The sequence below is a fragment of the Urocampus carinirostris genome, chromosome 6 (genome assembly GCF_059441175.1).
Source record: "Urocampus carinirostris isolate Australia breed hairy pipefish chromosome 6, RoL_Ucar_1.0, whole genome shotgun sequence".
Taxonomy (NCBI): Eukaryota; Metazoa; Chordata; class Actinopteri; order Syngnathiformes; family Syngnathidae; genus Urocampus; species Urocampus carinirostris.
This window is the reverse complement of record NC_142354.1, coordinates 15225415-15245141: the sequence shown is the minus strand read 5'-3', so window position 1 is coordinate 15245141 and position 19727 is coordinate 15225415. Positions and strand designations below refer to the sequence as shown.

The following is a 19727-nucleotide window of genomic DNA, read 5'->3' as shown; positions in this document are numbered from 1 at the left end:
CTGAATCTGACCCCCCTGAGTGCGACTCTTCTGCATCGGCCTGTCCTGAGTGCGACTCTTCTGCATCGGCCTGTCCTGAGTGCGACTCTTCTGCATCGGCCTGTCCTGAGTGCGACTCTTCTGCATCGGCCTGTCCTGAGTGCGACTCTTCTGCATCGGCCTGTCCTGAGTGCGACTCTTCTGCATCGGCCTGTCCTGAGTGCGACTCTTCTGCATCGGCCTGTCCTGAGTGCGACTCTTCTGCATCGGCCTGTCCTGAGTGCGACTCTTCTGCATCGGCCTGTCCTGAGTGCGACTCTTCTGCATCGGCCTGTCCTGAGTGCGACTCTTCTGCATCGGCCTGTCCTGAGTGCGACTCTTCTGCATCGGCCTGTCCTGAGTGCGACTCTTCTGCATCGGCCTGTCCTGAGTGCGACTCTTCTGCATCGGCCTGTCCTGTTTATCTGTCCTGTTTTTGCCTGTCCTGTTTATCTGTCCTGTTTTTGCCTGTCCTGTTTATCTGTCCTGTTCTCGCCTGTCCTGTTTATCTGTCCTGTTCTCGCCTGTCCTGTTTATCTGTCCTGTTCTCGTCTGTCCTGTTTATCTGTCCTGTTCTCGTCGGTTCTGCCTGTCTGTCATCCCCTGTCCAGTTGGCCACCAGACCCCCCCTGCCGAGCGCCGATTCCGATCCGCCCGACGCAGATGGCGCCTGCCTCTCCCCGTTCCTGCGTGTTCGGAGGAGGGAGCAGGGTTGCCCCAATCGCGATCGTCAACATTCCGGGGCGCGAGGTAGTAATTTTTTCTTTTTTTTGGGACCTCGGGAGCTGTCCCTTAAGAGGGGGGCTCTGTCACGGTCGCCATGACGACCAGTATGCCACGCCCCCGAACTCAAGCTGAAGCAGATCAGCTGATTGCTGTTCTGCTATTTAAGGCTGGATTTTGGGTTTGGCGGGTGCTGGTTCAATACTCATTATTCACAATCCCGGTCTGTTATGCCTTGTCCTGTTTTAGTCTGTTATGCCTTGTCCTGTTGAGTTCGTGCTGGAGGAACTCTGTATTGTTCTGTTTTGCCTCGGAGTATTGGGCGACTTTTATTTTATTAAATAAAACCTATGGATCGTCAACGCATTTGAGTTCTCCCTTCATGCCTCCTGCCTCCGTTCTGGTCCGGTCACCTTCCACGCCACCACGTCTCGTGACACAGAGTTAGTCAGTCAAAAATGTAGGTGTCACATTTGATCCCAATCTGTCCTTCCAGTAACATGTTGAGAATATTACTAGAACAGCTTTTTTCCCATCTTCACAAAATTGCTAAAATTCGCCCTATGCTGTCTCAGTCTGAGGGGGAGATTATAATTTACGCGTTTGTTACCTCCTGTCTCGATTGCTGTAATGCACTACTCTCCGGTCTCCCAAAGTCCAAAATCAAGAGCCTTCAGATGGTACAAAATGCTGCGGCGAGTCTTTTCACTAAGACAAGAAAGTTTGATCACATTACCCCGATTTTAGCTATCCTGCATTGGCTCCTTGTTAGCTTAAGATGTGATTTCAAGGTTCTGTTGGTAGTGTAATCATGCATGGACTTGCTCTCTCATATCTTTCAGATTTAATTTCCTCTATGTTCCTGTGCGGAGCCTTCGCTCTGAAAATGCTGGTCTACTAGTGATCCCAAGAGCCAAGAAAAGATCCGCAAGTTCGAGAGCGTTCTCGATTCGGGCCCCGGTGCTGTGGAATGCTCTACCCCCTGAGATTTGATCCGCAACCTTAGTGGAAATGTTTAAATCTAAGCTTAAAACACATTTCTATTCAACAACTTATTAATGACCTATATTTCATGTTGACAGTATCTGTGTATTATTTGTCATTGCAACATCCATTGCAGCCTGGTCATCCTGGAAGGAGGATTACCTCACATGCAGTCCCTTCTCAAGGTTTCTTCATTTTCCTTATGTTGAGGTTTTTGAATTTTCCCTTGCCCTCATGTAGATTTTAGATCAGGGGATGGTGTCATAATGGTCTGTAGTTTGCAATAGTCTGTGGTCTGTGCAGCCCTTTAAGACTCCTTGTGATAAGGGTGTCACAAATAAACATGACTTGATTTGACTCGTCTCCTTTCCATGATTTCGCATATTGTCACTCAATTAGTAAATCGAGATGGCGGTGAGCACGAGTGCAAAGGCTAATGGCTTTCCAGCTGGATTTATATTTCCCGTTTTCGTATTCAATTGACTTTCTCTTTACGTTTTGCATATTCATCCAGATTGTCTTTTTTCCTCTTCAAAGTCTTTATTACATGTTTTACCCAAGAGTCCCATGTTTAATGTCATTGCAAAAAATGTTTCACAACGTTATATCACTAACAATAAAAGACAATTTTGCATTCATTGAACAGCCATGTTGCTGAAAGATTTTGTCCTCAAGTGTAAGACTATTTTTTTCACTGGAAGACATTAGGAAAACTTCACACAAGGTTGCAAAAATTAAAAGTTCAACCTTGGGCCTCAGATGTCAGATTTTTTTAATGCAGGACTCCCCAACCTTTTAAAATGATTGTTATTACTATGCTATTATGTTGCTACCCGTTTTACTCGTTAGAAGTAGGGTCACAAATCACTCAGTCAACTACTAAAATACCATGCTAGTGAGAAATTTCCTCGTAAATCGCAATATCCCATCACTGATGAGGTATTTTTTTTAGAACTGATATGTGGGCTACTCAGTTGTTCTTTGAATGCTACATAGTCCCCGCAGAAACAACGTTGGTGACCTTTGTTAAGTCAAGTCAAGTCATGTTTATTCGTGACATCCTTAATCACAAGGAGTCTCAAAGGGCTGCACAGACCACAAATTATTGCAAGCTACACTATTACTACAACATCCCCTGATCTAAAACCTACATTAGGGCAAGAAAAAAAACTCAAAAGCCTCAACATGAGGTAAATGAAAAAACCTTTAGAAGGGACCACACATGAGTTAATCCGCCTTCCAGGATGACCAGGCTGCAAAGGATGTTGCAATAACAAATAATACACAGATAAAATATAGGTTATTCATATGCTATAGAATAGAAGTGTGTTTAAAGCTTAGATTTAATTCATCAAAGATACAGTTGACATTTTTGTTTTTTTTAAATAAACGGCATAATTTAATTTGGTAACAGTTGAATTTATCTTTGCGTTAGGAGCCCAAAAACCCTCTCAAAAGATAATAATAAAAGTCGTTCCCTCATTGGCAAGAAAGATTCCCATTTTTGAGTTTTATCTTATACTGTTTTCCCCGTTGTTGTTTTTTTTTTTTGGGGGGGGGGGGGGGGGGGGGATTTGGGGGGTGGTATTACAGACAGGGAAAATACTTAAAATGAACAAAATTACGTTCTATTGTAAAAGTAAAGTATTTTACATAATTTTTATTTTATTTCACTTTTTTAAGTTTTATTTGAAAATATTTGTGTAATACTTTTAAAGTAACCACCAGGGAAAAAATAATTAAAATTAACAAAATGTATGTATGGCAACATTCAAAATATTTAGTATTTTTTATTTGTTTTTGTGTTTTAATATATATTTTTTTCCAAAGTAATCTAGTTATTTTATTTAAAAGTTTTATTTTGAAATATGTTCTTCGTTGTTTTTCCAAATAACCAACGGAAAAACATTTAAAATGAACTACAATTATTTAAATGGGAAAAAAAAAACAAATTATTTAGTTCGAGACTTAATGTATTTAAATGTTCTTTTATAATATACTCTTTGTCGTTTTTCAAGTAACAGTCTAAACAAATTTACTCAGTCACAGGGCAGACGTCAATGAATTTCTCATCTCATCTCATCTCATTAGCCGTACCGCTTATCCTCATTAGGGTCGCGGGGGGGCTGGAGCCCATCCCAGCCATCTTCGGGCAGTGGGCAGGGGACACCCTGAACTGGTTGCCAGCCAGTCGCAGGGCACACGGGGACAGACAACTCATTCGCTCATTCACACCTAGGGACAATTTGGACCGGCCAATTCACCTGAAATGCATGTTTTTGGAATGTGGGAGGAAACCGGAGTGCCCGGAGGAAACCCACGCAAGCACGGGGAGAACATACAAACTCCGCACAGAAAGTCTGGAGCTGGATTTGAACCCACGACAGGTTCCCATGACATGAACTGTGCCGCACAAGCGCTAACCACTGCGCCGCCGTGCTGCCCCGTCAATGAATTTAGTTTTTTTCATTTTACTTTTTGTAAGTTTCACTTTAGATAGATTGATAGATACTTTATTCATCCCCGAAGGGAAATTCACATTTCACTTCATAATATTGTCTTAAATATTTTTTTATAAAAGGCAGGTAAATAGTTGAAATGAACAAAACTGAATTACAGTACATGGCAAATTTAAATTAATAGAATTCGTTTGATTTTATGGCCGCTCAGACCGAAGCGAACAACAAATGTTGTTTGTAGTTTTCCCCACCAGGTGTCGGTATACTCAAACAGGCGTAGTTCCTTTCCCGTACCATCTTTAATTCCTCGTCGTCGGGCGACGCCGCACCGGAAGTAACACGGTGCTGTTTTCCGTAGTCATTCTCGATTAGCACATTTCCGCCGAGTTTTGCTTCGCGTGCCCCCGAAAACTAAACTAAAAATGCCGCTGGAGAATCTCGAGGAAGAGGGTCTGCCCAAGAACCCCGACTTGAGGATAGCACAGCTCAAATTTCTTCTGACCATGGACGGCCACCGGCAAGATGCTAAAGTCAAGACTGAGCTCATGGATGCTATCAAAGCTAACAGTGAGTTCGCGTAGTGCTCGCAATTAGATTTCATTCTTAAGCGATATGAATTAGTATAAAGCAAGATGTATGCTAACGCTACCAAATAAAAAGTTACATTCTACCAGCCTGCTAATTCAAGCTAACTCACTCACGTCATGCTAAATAGAAACTAGCAAATATGTTAGCATTTGTTTTTGACATTTCTGATAAACAAAGTAACTCTCTAAGCCAACCCTGAGATAGTCAAGTCATGTTTATTTGTATATCCATTAATCACAGAGTCTCAAAGGGCTGCAAAGGTTATTGCAAACCACAGATTATTATTACACCATCCCTGATCTAAAAGCTACATGAGGGCAAGGTAAAACTCATTAACCTCAACATGAGGAAAATGAAGAAACCTTGAGAAGGGGCCGTTACTACAATGTGTAAAGGTCAATCTAAGAGAAAATCTTAGAATTCCCACTTCAAAAAAATCCAATGAGTCTTTTCTATGATGATTTTATCAGATACACGTGACACTACTTGGTTTAGAACCAGACTGAGGCTGTTAAACTCATTCAGTAGTATAGTGACCTTGTTTTGGTTGGCCTGGAGAGAGATCGGTGCCACCAGGCTGTACTTGCCCATGCTACACCACAGAAAATTATGCCCCCACGACCCTAGTGGTAAAGCTTTAAATTACTTCGATGGTCTCAAAGTTAGGGTAAATACTATTTCAGGTTTTTTTTCTCATCAATTTCAAGGTTTCAAAGTCAAGTTTTGAACTCATATTTTAAGGTAAGGGTGGGTTATGGTAAGTACAAGCCATATTTTTTGTCACAGCCCTTAATCACAAGAAATCTGGAAAGCGAGGGTTTTTAAACTCATCCCAAGATTTGAAATAAGGGTTTCCTTATTACTTTTAAGGGTTCCATTTAAATGTCAATGCGTTGCATTTATATAGTGCTATTCAAGTCTCTGTATCCCTCCAAAAGCACTTTACCATGTGCTTCACATTTACGGTTAACCAATAGAGAACATTGAGTAAACCCATCCTATTGTTATTACACTTGGAATAAAAAGTCTCGGGCGCACTGTTTAAGGCAGTGCTTCTCAATTATTTTCTGTCACACCTCCCCTCGGAAGAAGTAATCAGTCTCGTCATCGGGGTGAATTATTTTTTTCATGGGGTCACTTGAGGGTCTGCTCCACTTGGTATATACATTTCCTATTCAGAACTCTCTGCTATATGCACAGCGTGGAGGTTAAATGTAAACAAAACACTGCCAATGAGAGCGCCACTGCTCCCTAGTGTAGTACAATTCCAATGAGGGTTTTAACCTCACCCTGAGGTTATTGTTGGAGTAGTTTTATGGTTTGGGTTTAACCTAGGGTTTTCTATTTACTTTTAAAGTTTCACAGTAGGGATTTAAATTGACCTCATCTTATGGTTTCAAACTAAATTGGGAAAATGTTAGGTATTGGGTTCATTTCGATCTTAGGTTTAAACTCATCCTGGGGATTCAAATGAAGGTTTACATCGTTTCAACATTGCACAGGTAAATCCGTTTTCTGTAACTGAAGGTGATTGGTCGTTATCCTAGTCAGTCATTATCGTTTGACATCCAGTGTCAAAGTGTCACTGAGGTGGTTTAACGTGTTGAATTGGAATGTATTATCCACAGATTAATATCAATTACAAAGCCACATACATGTTATTAAAGCTGACTTACCCCTGTGGTTTTCCGTCCTAGACATGGCCCCCTATTACGAAACGTTATGCAAGGAACTGAAGTGGCAGCTGGACAGCGACCTACTGAGCAAGATGAAGAAAGCCAACGAAGAAGAGCTGAAGCGACTCGACGACGTGATGGAGGACGCAGAGAAAAACCTCGGAGAGAGCGAGATCAGGGATGCCATGATGGCCAAAGCGGAATATCTGATCAGGATCGGAGATAAGGTTAGAGAAAAATGGCATATTTCAGTTAGATTTGGTTTACAGTAGATCTCCAAGATATGAGATTAATCATTTCTGAGGTTGGGATCATAAAGTGGAATTGACATATGGCCAGGGGATAGAGACCCATGTTAATTTTCAATTGATGAGTCATGTTAGCAAGGGATATTATGGTAAGTGTGCTTTCTTGATTTTTCACAACGCAAGCTTCGTTTCCATGGTTATCATCTTGGTTCTCTCTGTAGCATTTTTGCAAGTCTCAACAAAACATTTTTTAACATACGTTTCTGAACTTACGAAGAAAGGAAGGATTGTAGGAGGGAATCAGCCCAATAGCACATTGGCATTTTCTATGCTGGCGTGACGCAAACCAATAGCAGACCAGAATTTTATGATGTTGACCAATAGCAAACAAGCATCTTAGAGATGTAACATGTCATATTCAATTGTATAATTGTAAAACAAAGTTTTCCACCCTCCTGATTTTATCTATCACAGGTTATTTTTGAAAGTAAGCTAGTTTATATTGCAGCTTAGACATATAGACAGACACGCAATCAAATTAAGCGTCATAGTTGTTGGTGGTTTTACATGACGCGGCAATGATGCATCTGTGGCCACAGTATATGGTTATTCTGCAATATCCACTCGTAATTTATTTAACGTAAACGCAGCAATAATTCATGTTTGACTGTATTCTGTGATCATGTTCTGTCCATAGGAGGGCGCCCTAACCGCTTTCAGGAAGACCTACGACAAGACAGTGGCTCTTGGTCACCGACTAGATATCGTTTTCTACCTGCTGAGAATCGGTCTCTTCTACATGGACAGCGATCTCATCACTCGCAACTCTGAGAAAGCCAAAAGGTGATGCTACTCGTTTTAACTGGAAGAAACAAAGCACTGACTAGCATACTCCCTTGCTTGCAGCCTGATTGAAGAGGGGGGAGACTGGGACAGGAGGAACCGGCTGAAGGTCTACCAAGGGTTGTACTGCGTGGCCATCAGGGACTTCAAGCAAGCTGCCGAGCTCTTCCTGGACACAGTCTCCACCTTCACGTCGTACGAGCTCATGGACTACAAGACCTTCGTCACTTATACAGTTTACGTCTGCATGATCGCCCTTAAACGTCCTGACCTTAGAGAAAAAGTATGGAAATGGCAAATTTTTGGTGTTTCTAGCGCCAAAGACCCACATATTGTGTTTCTCAGGTCATAAAAGGAGCAGAAATCCTCGAAGTGCTGCACAGTCTTCCTGCCGTCCGCCAGTATCTGTTCTCACTCTACGAGTGCCGTTACTCAGTCTTCTTTCAGTCTCTCGGTAAGAACGTTTAGTGTGCATTGTCCAGCTTTGTGAACTGAACTCCTTGTTGTTCCGCAGCAACTGTTGAGCAGGAGATGAAGAAAGACTGGCTTTTCGCCCCACACTACCGCTACTATGTTCGGGAGATGAGGATTCAGGCCTACAGCCAGCTGCTGGAGTCATACCGCTCGCTCACGTTAGGCTACATGGCTGAAGCCTTTGGTGTCAGCACAGAGTTCATCGACCAGTGAGTCTTCTTTCCATCTCGGAGTTTTCTCTGAAGGACAGTTGTAAAGTTTGTAAGGAAGCCAAATTGGTATCATGCAACTTGGACTGCGTAGCGTTATTAAGGTCAATCAGGATGCAGAACTTAATGCACAATGAAAATCCCCAAGGTAGTAAAACTGCGATTCAGCAAGGCACTGTTAACATTTGTTTAACGTGGTCTTTTCACATTAAGCCGCAAGAGGGCGCTCTAGGCCTTAGTTGACTAGTTAAGAGTTAAAAATAACAGAAAACAGCTTAACCCATTAACGTTCCTGTAAAATTTGCCTCATATCCTAATCCACGACGTACCCAAAGTAAATTAAATGCTGTATGGAGAATCTGGATGGTTTTGATCGCTTTTCAAAGGTAAAACTCTGAAGTTTTGTCCCAAACCGAAATAAGAGCTGCAAGTGCAATTCACATTTAGTAATCCAAGTTGGAATGCGGAGAAATAGGTTTCAGATGAATGTGGTATGTATTTTGACTAGTGTCGTCGTGAAACCACGTCTTGGGGATAATACTTTGGACACACCAAGGTTATTTGATCAATTTAGTCCAAAAATGCAACTTATATACCAATGATACCTGGGTTTTCCCTACTTTATTATGAATTTACGGCTGGTGCAATTTTTACTCCAGTGAGATTTAGTCTGAAAGTACAGTAAATAATGTAGCTGCTAATGATTAATAATTCCAATTCTAAAAAAAATAAATCACTATTTAAAGCAAACATGCCCATCCTGAGACTTTGTCAACAGGTTTAATTTTATTACCGAAAATGTCAATTTCTGAACAATAACTGATAATTAGAAGAAAAATATTTTCAAGTCTCTAAGTTAGTTTTTTTCCTATATGTTTCCAGTTCCTATGACAAGGATGAATCTATTTACATTTATATATAAATATTTAACTTCAATGTGCCTTGCTATGCTTTGCGTCAAGCTTGTTGTAAACGTGGGCTTTTTTTAAATGTTAAAAACCATTATCCACTATCTACTGCAAATCTCATTTTCCCTTTGCCCAAAAGGTATCTATTTTTTCAGTCAAGTTAGATTTTTTTTTTTTAAATGTTATTCTAATTCCTTATTGTTGTTGGGAAAAATAGCAGAAAGAGCAATCGGTACTATTAGGTTCGTCATCTTGACATTAAGCCATGTATCAGACAGATTTCAGAATTCAACAGTACCAGTTTCTGTTATGTCACCAGGCAGGTATTCATTTGATACCTGGATTGATACTTGCTCATCCCTAATCAGAACTGGCATTGTTTTCCAGGGAGCTGTCCCGATTTATCGCCGCCGGGCGTCTTCACTGCAAAATCGATAAAGTGAACGAGATTGTGGAAACCAACAGGTTAGTTCATCAAATGATACTTACCATTACAAAATTAAATCCCAATCGTTGTATCTCGTTTCCGACCAGGCCCGATAGTAAAAACTGGCAGTACCAGGAGACCATCAAGAAGGGAGACTTGCTGCTCAACAGAGTTCAGAAACTGTCCAGAGTCATCAACATGTAACCGTAGCGGCCATCGTTTTTGTTTCCCTTACACGTGTTTGACAAAAAATTTGTGTACATAATAAAACATTCGACTGTTGATCATTGAAGAGTCGGAGTCAGTGATTTGTATAAATAGTATAAATTATTTTATTTACAGACCTTGTTACAAAACAAATATACTATACAATCTTTTTCTTTAAATATTACTTCTAACCTATGTTTCGTTCATGAATTACATAGCAGCCAATACGTATAGTCTAGCCGGATAAAAGATTTGATGTTCACCCAAAAAAAAATCTACAGGCTTTTTTGTCCTATGGAGGCTTGCCTGGCCGCCACCTCCCTTCCCAGACATTAGCTGTAATCTTGCATTCACATTCCAAGTCTATGTTTCTATGAAAAGGGAAAAAAAATCAGTTCCTCACAGTTGCACCTGTTTTAAACTTCAGTTGAGATGTCAATGTGGTTTTTAAAGGTAAAGGACCGAATTGAATGGCGTCAAATCCAGTAAACTCACTCATGCAGCCACACACGCACAATGACGGGAAATGTTAGCGAAATTGTCACACACATACTAGCACAGTGGACCCCCAGGATCACTTTTCAATGAGGAATACGTGTTTAAGATGCCAGGCTTATATTGACGTCCAATAAAATGCTGGTTTGCTATTGGTCGCGCCTTTTTTTTGAAGAAGCCGATCTGCATTTTGATTAATTTCCTCCCATCGTGCCTTTCTCTTCGTTTAGTTCAGAATATCACGTACTAATACTGTTTTTTTAACGCTATATGTACCCAGGCTTGCAGTGATGTTAAAGGGAGAGGCAAAAACCTAACCGTGGAAATGACGCTTGCGATTAAAATACTCTGAGGGCAATTACCCAAGTAATTTCTTTTCATGAAAAACGACACAGAAACAGGTCAAATCGATTTTTTAGGTTGGTCCCATTATTGATTCGAGTGTTTCTAGAATGTTCATTCAGTTCAGAATATCTTGTCCTTCGTAAAGACTTTGCAAGTCTGCGATCCAATACTGTATTTTTTGTACCACATTGATCCGCTACGGGTCCAAGGCTTGAGGTGATGGCTAAAGGGAGAAGCAAATAAATGGTAACGAAGCTTGCGGAGAAGGCACACAAATCACTACCCTCGCGCCAAGTTGTCGTAACCAATCAATGATTGGGACTGTTATTAAAAATAGGGTGAATAACCTTCTAAAGGCACAACAATCCTCACAAGTGAAAGTTTTAAAACCCGCCATCGCATCCACCAACCCAAGTCACGTTACATAAAAAATAAATAACTCACTTTACGTGTATTTTAATGTTATCTACTAGTATGCATGTGTATTACGCATACATGGTACTGTCTATATACCGTTTTGTTATTTGAAGGTTTTTATGTAGAGTACCAGGAATTCTAAAGGCATTCGTTAATCAGCATAGATTTGTATCCCTTGCTATACCACAAATTCGCTTTGCAATGCCCATTAGACAACAGATTAATGATTTATCCCGGGGGTTGACTGTACTCTTAAATACTGGGCAGCTGGCTAGATCAGGTGTATGTATATATATATATATATATATATATATATATATATATATATATTGTTTATCTCACCACATTTCCATTCATAGGCAGATTCAAACACTGAACATTCAAGTAAGGTTCAAATAAAAACACGGTCCTCAAGCGGTGAAACAAATTCAGGCACTTTCTCCATTTGATATTTTGTGATTCAAATTACTTGTTTGGCAATGGCGATGCGATTAAAGAAAACAAGAAACAAATCCGTTTAACGACAAGTGTCCGACCGCCGGCAAAATCAGTTGTGAAAGCACGTGTGATTTGAGACCTTGAGAAGTGGATAAAGGTTTTCCCTGTCAAAAATACACACGCTACAGTGGGGGAGGGAAAAAAAAAAAGAACCATTATCCCTTGATAGAATCTCGATTCATGAGAGGCTTCCACTTATACTCTAATATCCATGTATTGGGTTATATAGACTTGGCAGTGAAACACTTGAAATCATCATTGAATTCTGGCTTCCTAAATAAATAACTCTTTAAAAGGGTACACAAAAATTCCTGTGTGTACAAAACAAACAAGCCTGTGCAAAAATACCTCTCGTCTATGTACAAATTAACAAAATATGTTATTGTTTCTCTCAACTAGGTAATCTTTAAATACATAATCTATAAGGAGATGTCGGGAAGAAGAGATTTTTTCTTTAACATCTTTCCACTCTTGACTGACATCAGTGGAGGTCTTTAGATATCGAATGGCACTGCCCAAAAATGGCCAGAATTTGCCCTGTGAAGCCGTCTGCATGAATCTCACACCGCAAAACGCTTAAAAAAGCAGAACACCGAACTGAAGAGGAATACCACGCGTTTTAAGACCAACCCGTCGCCGTCAATTTTCAGACATGAGAAAAAAAAACACTGCATAAAAAAAAGAAAAACCCAATTGTGAAAAAGATGCTCATTTTTGGGATTGTTTTGTAAATTATTGAATATTTTTTTTCTCAATAGGAATATTTCTCTTCAAAAACGACAAGCACAGTAAAACAAACTACATAATTTTTTTTTCTCCAGTTTTACAATATTTTTTACCTGTTTTTCTAGGATTTCTTTTAATTTTCAATAAGAAATGTATTATGTAGTGTAAAAAATACCCTGTTGGAAGAAAAAAACTTATTTTTAGGATTGTTTTTAATTACCAAATACTTTTTTTCTCAATTGGAATATTTCTCTTTAAAAATGACAAGCAATATAAGAAAAATATAAATATAAAAATGTTTTTCCGCTCCAGTTTTATGGGAATTTTCAACTGTTTTTCAAGGATTGCTTTACAATTCCTCAACAAAAAATGTAAAGTGTATCAAGTTACCCTGTTGGACGAAAAATGCTCATTTTAAAGATCGTTTTGAATAATTCACTGAATACTGTATTTTTTCTCATTAACAATTCCCCCCTCAAATGGACGAGCAAAATAAAAAGAATAATTTCCAAAGGTTTATTTCCTCCAATTTGACGGTAAATACAACAGTTTTTTTCAAAGATTCCTTTTTAACTTCTCAACAAAAGTTTAGTGTAAATAAATTACCAATTTGGAAGAAAAATGCTCATTTTTGTGATTGTTTTTAATTATTTACTGAATATTTCCCCCCCTCAAAAATGACAAGCTCAATAAGAAAAATACACACTTTTAAAGGTTTTTCCCCTCTGCTTTTACGATTATTTTAACCTCTTTTTTATGATTACTTTTATTTCTCAACACAAAATGTATAGTAAAAATATATACAATTTTTAAACAGGATTTTTTTTATATTTAACAATATATTTGTTTTGAAATAAAAATGCATTAATTAATATTAAAACACAGGGTTAAAATACCATACCACTGGAGAAAAAAATACCTTTAAATCAACATTATATTTATTTGTACTTATCTAACTTGCTTTGTAAAAAAAAATATGAAATTTCACGTAAGAATTTTGCTTGTGTGTTTTTTTCCGATCTTTAAAAAAATCTTAAAATCAGAAGAGAAAAAACAAACATTTTTTTGCGTTTTGTACATTTTACAATCAGGAATCAAATTTAAAATATAGAACGAGATAAAACGGCTGAGCAAGATTTCCTGCCAAAGGGTTTTTGTTTTGATTTATGCAGTGCAGAAGACAGTTGACATGCATAAAGTTTGCTCCAGTTAAGACGTACCATACCTGATTCCCTATGCACGAAATGGGGTGGGGGGAGAAATCACATGGGTCCACAGGAAATTGTGGAGAAGATTGTGGCCATAAGAACAATTTTCAATATTTCGCGGTGGGGCCAAAGACGCCAAAACCCGCCATTTTTACCAAAGTGAGTGCCGTTCACAGTCATCTGTGGCTATCGGTTTTGCACGCGGACGAGATCCGGAAAAGCACATTTACGAAGACTCTTTGTAGTACAGTGTAAAAAAAAAATCTGAATAAGGTAACACTTGCATAATTGTTGGGGGCTCTCAAATCCAAACATTTACAGGATCGTCCCTGGTGGAGCTACCGCAGGCGTCTCCGCCGTAGTGGGCGAGCCCCGTCAGAGCTAAGAAGCGGGAAACAAGGTGATTGTTTGTCCTCGACTTTGATCACACCTCCGGGAAAGGCTTCTGGGATCGGGCGCCGGGTGAAATGGATTTGCAGAATCGGACGTGGCAAAATTATTCGTCCACACGCGTTCATCTTTTTCACAATGAAAGCCGTTTGAGCGTTTACCTTGTTCCCTACTGGTGCGCCAGATTATTTGTGCACGAGTAAGCTTAATGTTCTGAATAATAGGCTAATTTATGTTACCCAAAATGCTAAATGGAGCTAAGAAACATCTGCATGCTACCGTAAAAGTAATTAAAGCTGGCGCCGATAGTTTTGTGCATAATCAAGCTCTCAATGTAGTTATCCATACCCTCACAATAAAATAATCCACTCTAATATAATACTCGTAGATAAGGACTATATGTTCACTGAAGCCATGTTTAAAGTGTACTCTTTAGGCATTCAATTAACACGATGACCGAGTACACTTAAAAGTACTATTGTTAAATTGAGCTTATACTTTTAATCCTATCTCAGTGAACATATAACCCTTATCTAGTGTTGAATTAACAATGGTTATAATTCATAATCTGTAGCTAGTAGCAGTTCTGTCACATACACACAAAAAATCAAATTAAGCTAAATTTTGACTTTAACCTGTTCTTTATGTCAACTGATTAGATTATGATAAAAAGCTAGCAAGCAAAATGATCAACTAGTGCACTATTTGCCACAATCGTAATTCATAGTTGTTTTATCAGTGAGGGTGGAGATACATGTGCAATAGCTCAGGAGGTAGAGCGCTCGTCTTGGGATCAAGAGATCGCAGTTCGAATCCCGGCTACTCCGTGTTACATGAATAATGCACGGCTGCTATTGGTGTGTGAATGGGTAAATGTGAAGCACATTGTAAAGCACTTTGGGAAGTCTTCATTGACTTGAAAAGCGCTATATAAATGCAGATCATTTCATTTCAAAAGAATTCTAGTTTCTCAACAAATGAGCTTAAATGTATTAACGTTTATGCTAGTTGTTAAGGAATTTGATATAACAATGCGCACCTATTGCTAGTAGAATTAGCTACAAAAGCGATATGTATATTTATTTTACTAGTGCGCCACAGTCAATTTGTATTGACATTTTGTAGCTCTGGGAAAAATCTGCAGTTTTCTACCACGGACCGATACTAATGCATGTTTTCACAGATGACAAGAGTACCATAGCCATAGTATTTTTGAAAAAGTCTTAAAAGACAATAAACTTTCAACTTACCCTAGTATTGCTCCAACTACTGACAGGGGAGACTTAATAGCATATTACAAGGAGGTATCAATATTTGGTCGTAGTTGTCATTTAGCACAATTTTATATTCATTACGAAAACTAGTAGCAAGCAGATGTCAAAAACTGCCCATTCTCACATCACTAGTAGTGTAACTGTAGTTAATAGTGATGGTGTACAGAAAAACTGATGGATCTGACAGAATTTTGCTTAGTGTGACAGAATTTTTAGCGGTACTTGTTATAACAAATCAGCGCACAAGTGGGGTTTTGAGAAACGCTCCAACAGCTTGGAACACTCACACCAAAGGAAGAGATGGGCGTGTCGTCTCCGCCACTCGCTGAGACAAAAGTGCACCCTGGAGACCGTCACTTGCCTTCCTGTGGAAGACTGCTGGGAGCTCCGCCCATCGCGTCCGTGAGCTCCGCCTACCGCGGCTGGAGCCCCCGCCCACCTCTGCTGGGAGCCCCGCCCACCCCGACAGACATGGCTTTGGGAGAAAAGCGTATTTGAGCGAGGATCATCTCCGACCTGAGGATGGTTGGAAAGTGAGACGAAGGCGGGTTTTCAGTTTGGAAAAAAGGCCTCTTGCGCTGTTCCCCGTCATCGTGCCGCTTACACACACTCGGCGGGCTGACACCAGTGTCAGGGGCGAGCCTTTGGCTGAGGGAGAGGGAAAGAAGTAGAAAAAAATCGTCAAAATCAATCTATTCTACGGCCTTTCAAGCTGGTTGAAGTATACCTCCCAGAAAATCGTGGCTAACTGTAATTACAGCTGCAACGATTGGTCAGCGTTGTCAACAAAAATCGATATAATAGAAAACGTAGACCATGAAATCCATTGTCAACTAATGTCGCCTGACACACTTTTCCAAGAGTAAGTCTTACATGATTATAATCTTTGCTGAGAGTCATTCATGCGCAAAGCAGTAACATACAGAAATGACCGTGTCAACATCAAGTACGCGTACCGAACTGTAAAAAGTTTGCGAGCCTAGATACAGCAGATAAAAAGACTCCCGTATTTTCCGAACCATATGTTGCAGTTTTTTTCATAGCTTGGCCAAGGGTGCGACTTATATATCGGTGAGACATGTCAAATAATTAACACATTATCATATAAATAAAAGCAGCATGGCGGAACAGTGGTTATAGCGTGTGCGACACAGTTCTGGGGTCATGAGATCGAACCTTCCTTTGTGGAGTTTGCATGTTCTCCCCATGCTTGCGTGAGTTTCCTCCGGGCACTCTGCTTTCCTCCCACATTCCAAAAACATGCATGTCATGTTGATTGGCCGGTCCAAATTGTCCCTAGGTGTGAATGAGCGAGCAAATTGTCTCTCCCTGTGTCCCCTGCGACTGGCTGGCAACCAGTTCAGGGTGTCCCCTGCCCACTGACAGCTGGGCTGGGCTCCAGCACCCCGCGACCCTACTGAGGATAAGCGGTGCAGATAATGGATTGATGGATGGATATAATTGAGTTTTAAACTTTTATTACTGGTAGTGTATATCACTTTACATGTTATGCTCACACTAGACCACAAGAAGGCACTCTAGGACAATGTTGATCATTTTAACCTTGCCTCGTAGTGTGGGGGACATTTTTCAAATGGGAAAGAGGAAGCGAAGCGGCAAATAGTTTTCCTCCTGATTTGGAGTTGTTTATCAGTAAAAAAGACACCCAGGATATATATTTAATTGGATTTAGTGATTCGGGGTGAAACATAGTTTGGTAAGCATGTTCTTTATGCTAGAGTTATCTGAACAGCTCTTAATATTTTACGCCATTACTGAATTTAACAGGCATGTCAATCATGTAATGTTCGTAAACCTTGGCCTGTAGTCCGAAAAATGCGGTACTAGCAAAGTTCTCAAAGCAGACCTTGCGCATCATGGCAGCACCAACAATTAAAGAGAAGCACGTCAGACAGTTGAACGAAACTCGCCTCAATAAGATTCGAGTAACATTCAGGCCAACATGGTTTTGATGGCATGTATTGTAGATTTTATACGCATATATTTTGCTAGAAAGGAGAGCTTGAGCATTATGCCAGACACTGCTTGACAAACATATTTGTAATCAAATTGATGCAGTCCAAAGAACAAACGTCAGTTGTTAAAACCATTTGATTTCTGATGAGAATCGTTGGGTACTTTTGTGACTAACTTTGCAGCTGGCCACAGAATGCACTTCACAAAATGCAGAGTTTTATTCTATTTACTGATCTATTGCTGCTTCAAGCCTGTTCGTGGTTTACAAGGATAAAAAGTTTGTCAGTTTGTACAACACAAATGAGGGACCTAAAGTGTATGGATAATAAATTGCAGGTTATATGAAGTTTTTTATGTTGTTATTTTACCTAATTTGAAAGACTTCTTACTTGAAAAGGGAGAATATGACATATTAAGAGAATAATCTTTTTTTTCTTATTTTACTGGTGAAAATTTAAAACGTAAAAGAAATACAGTACACTTGAATTGTGCAAACATTTCTGCCTATAGGGGAAAAATATATTTATTGCACTCCAATTTTACTACATATGAAAATTGGCTGGTATGGCAGAGATTTTTTTTCTCATTTCTCTTTCTCGTAGTATTGTATTATTTTTGTATCATTTGTAGCTTTTTTTTAGTTCAGTAAGTTTGCTCATTTTAGGAATACGTTACTTAAAATGAATCCTAAATAATGTATTGGTAAATATACAATAACAAAAATGTTGTTTAAAATTAGCTAAATTATCTGCAAGAGAAAAATATTTTTAGTCGAAAAAAATACTTCATTTTTTGTAACTACTGTTGTTTTAGCAGTGTAATTTAGAAACAAGGCCTGCGTGTGCCTCACATACAAAACATCCATCCATTATCTGTACCGCTTATCCTCAGTAGGGTCGCAGGGGTGCTGGAGCCCATCCCAGCTATCTTCGGGCAAAAGATTTTATTCATCTTTCTTAAGTTACTGAAAAAAGAAATTCTCAATTGTACTGGACTTTTGGTAGAATAAATAACATAGAAAAGATTATGTTTCTCATTTTCGTACTTTACCCCCGTTTTTTAACAGAATGAACAGAGTAGTAAATAAGAGCAATAGGATAATTGGTGGATGCCAGAAATGTTTTTCCAGTTGACTGACCTGATGTAAATGGGAATTGTTGGGCAGCCCTGGTGTCCCTGGAATGTTGCGCCCATTCTTGCCGTGGATGTTGTTGACAGGGGTTGACTTGGAAACCTTGCTCCGACCTGGCCCGGGCCCCCCGCCACCCCCTAGTCCGCCTCCCCCACCCGGCCCGCTTCCGACAGAAGACGGGGCGGTTTTCCTCTTTTTGGCGTCCGACGGGTGGTGACCGAAGCCGGGGTGGTGTTCGGCCGAGGTTTGGTGGTGAACGAAAGGCCCCAGGGAAAGAGTGGAGTCGCTGCTGTTCATCACCACGCTCATGCGCTTGATGGACTCGGCTGGACTGCCCGAGGGTGGACCCCGCGCTGGCAGACCCGAAGAACCGCCCGAAGACCCTCCCGAAGACTCCGCCTTGAGGCTTAGCGAGTTGCTGCGCCCGCCGGGGCCACAACTGAGGCCCACGGTGTGGACACCACTGTGGGAGGAAGATAGCGTTGTGGATCCGAGCGAACCGTGGTGGTATGCGCTCCCTGAGCTGCCCGCGTTGGCGCAGTTCCTCTTGAGGGGGTAACTGGCGCTAGCGGGTTCCGAGGAGCCGTGAGACGATGGGATGATGGAGCTGTTCTTTCGTTTTTTTGCCGAGTTAAGGCCGGTGCTGCTACTGTTGCCGACAACAGGCGAGGCGGAGATCTCCTTGGGTCTAACGGGTAAAGCCTTGGAGGTACCGCCGGGGGGGCGGGACTTGAGCGCCCGGCCCGAGGGAGACGAGGACAAGTGGGTTGAAGGCATCTGCGGCGACGAAGACACTTGTCGGGCCTGGGCGGTGCCGTGGGCCGGGTGCTCAGGCCCCCCCTGCGGAGAGCCGCGGGCATTCAAGGTGGTCCCATAGGAAAGCACAGCTTTGCCCTCCAACGATTGGCTGTAAGGGGACTGGGGCATGGCGGTAGGGAGGCCCAGGAAGCCTGAAGACGAAGGGGTGCTACTGGGAGGGTTTGTGCTTGTCCTATGGGGGGGTGCAAAAGAAGAGCTGTTCTCTGAGGCCAAGGGGATTTTTCTAAAAGCACACAATCAAATATATCAACTTCAGGCGACTCTTAACTTACAGTGAATCATATCTAATCAAAATTGATTTTTATAACACTTTTTAGATATGTACTTCCTAAAGGACATAATGTAACTCTAAATTTTCAACCAAAATATGAAAGCCACAAGTGATGCAACGCATATTGTACGATGTAATACTCAAATTGCGGAACAAAGTAGTTTTTCCTCATTAATTTACAATCGAGAATCAGTATCGTCACACGCTGCTGCTCGTCTATTCCGAGGTCTAGCTCACATCTGTGGAGCAGGATGAAGCTTTACAACGAAAACAAGACGGCAACCAGATGATGAATGTGTCGTATACTAGTCAGATCAGGAAACTTCTCCTGCTACGTATTACCATAAAAAACAGTACTTTGTTTCATCTGGGGAAGCAAACCCCTATTCCTAAAAACGGCCTGGATTAGGC

At 40.6% G+C, this 19727-nt stretch overlaps 2 protein-coding genes across 5 annotated transcripts in view; one reads left to right on the top strand and one right to left on the bottom strand.

The window, feature by feature from the left end:
- Positions 1-4487: 4487 nt before the first annotated feature.
- psmd6 (proteasome 26S subunit, non-ATPase 6) lies at positions 4488-9844 on the top strand. Its single transcript, XM_088338026.1, has 8 exons — positions 4488-4751; positions 6470-6675; positions 7394-7539; positions 7603-7822; positions 7885-7993; positions 8054-8222; positions 9518-9595; positions 9665-9844. The coding sequence occupies exons 1-8, from the start codon at positions 4607-4609 to the stop codon at positions 9759-9761; spliced, it is 1170 nt and encodes a 389-aa protein (XP_088194152.1). The 5' UTR covers positions 4488-4606; the 3' UTR covers positions 9762-9844.
- Positions 9845-9865: 21 nt separating this feature from the next.
- Positions 9866-19727, bottom strand: part of atxn7 (ataxin 7) — a 46514-nt gene continuing 36652 nt past the window's right edge. For 3 of the 4 annotated variants that reach the window (XM_088338023.1, XM_088338025.1, XM_088338024.1), the window contains exons 12-13: positions 18233-19268; positions 9866-15765 (exon numbers count right to left, since the gene is read on the bottom strand). In XM_088338023.1, the coding sequence (XP_088194149.1) occupies positions 15748-15765; positions 18233-19268 (1054 nt within the window). In that variant the 3' untranslated portion in view covers positions 9866-15747. The remainder of the gene's footprint in view (positions 15766-18232; positions 19269-19727) is intronic. The other variant, XR_015850708.1, reaches the window with a different exon arrangement.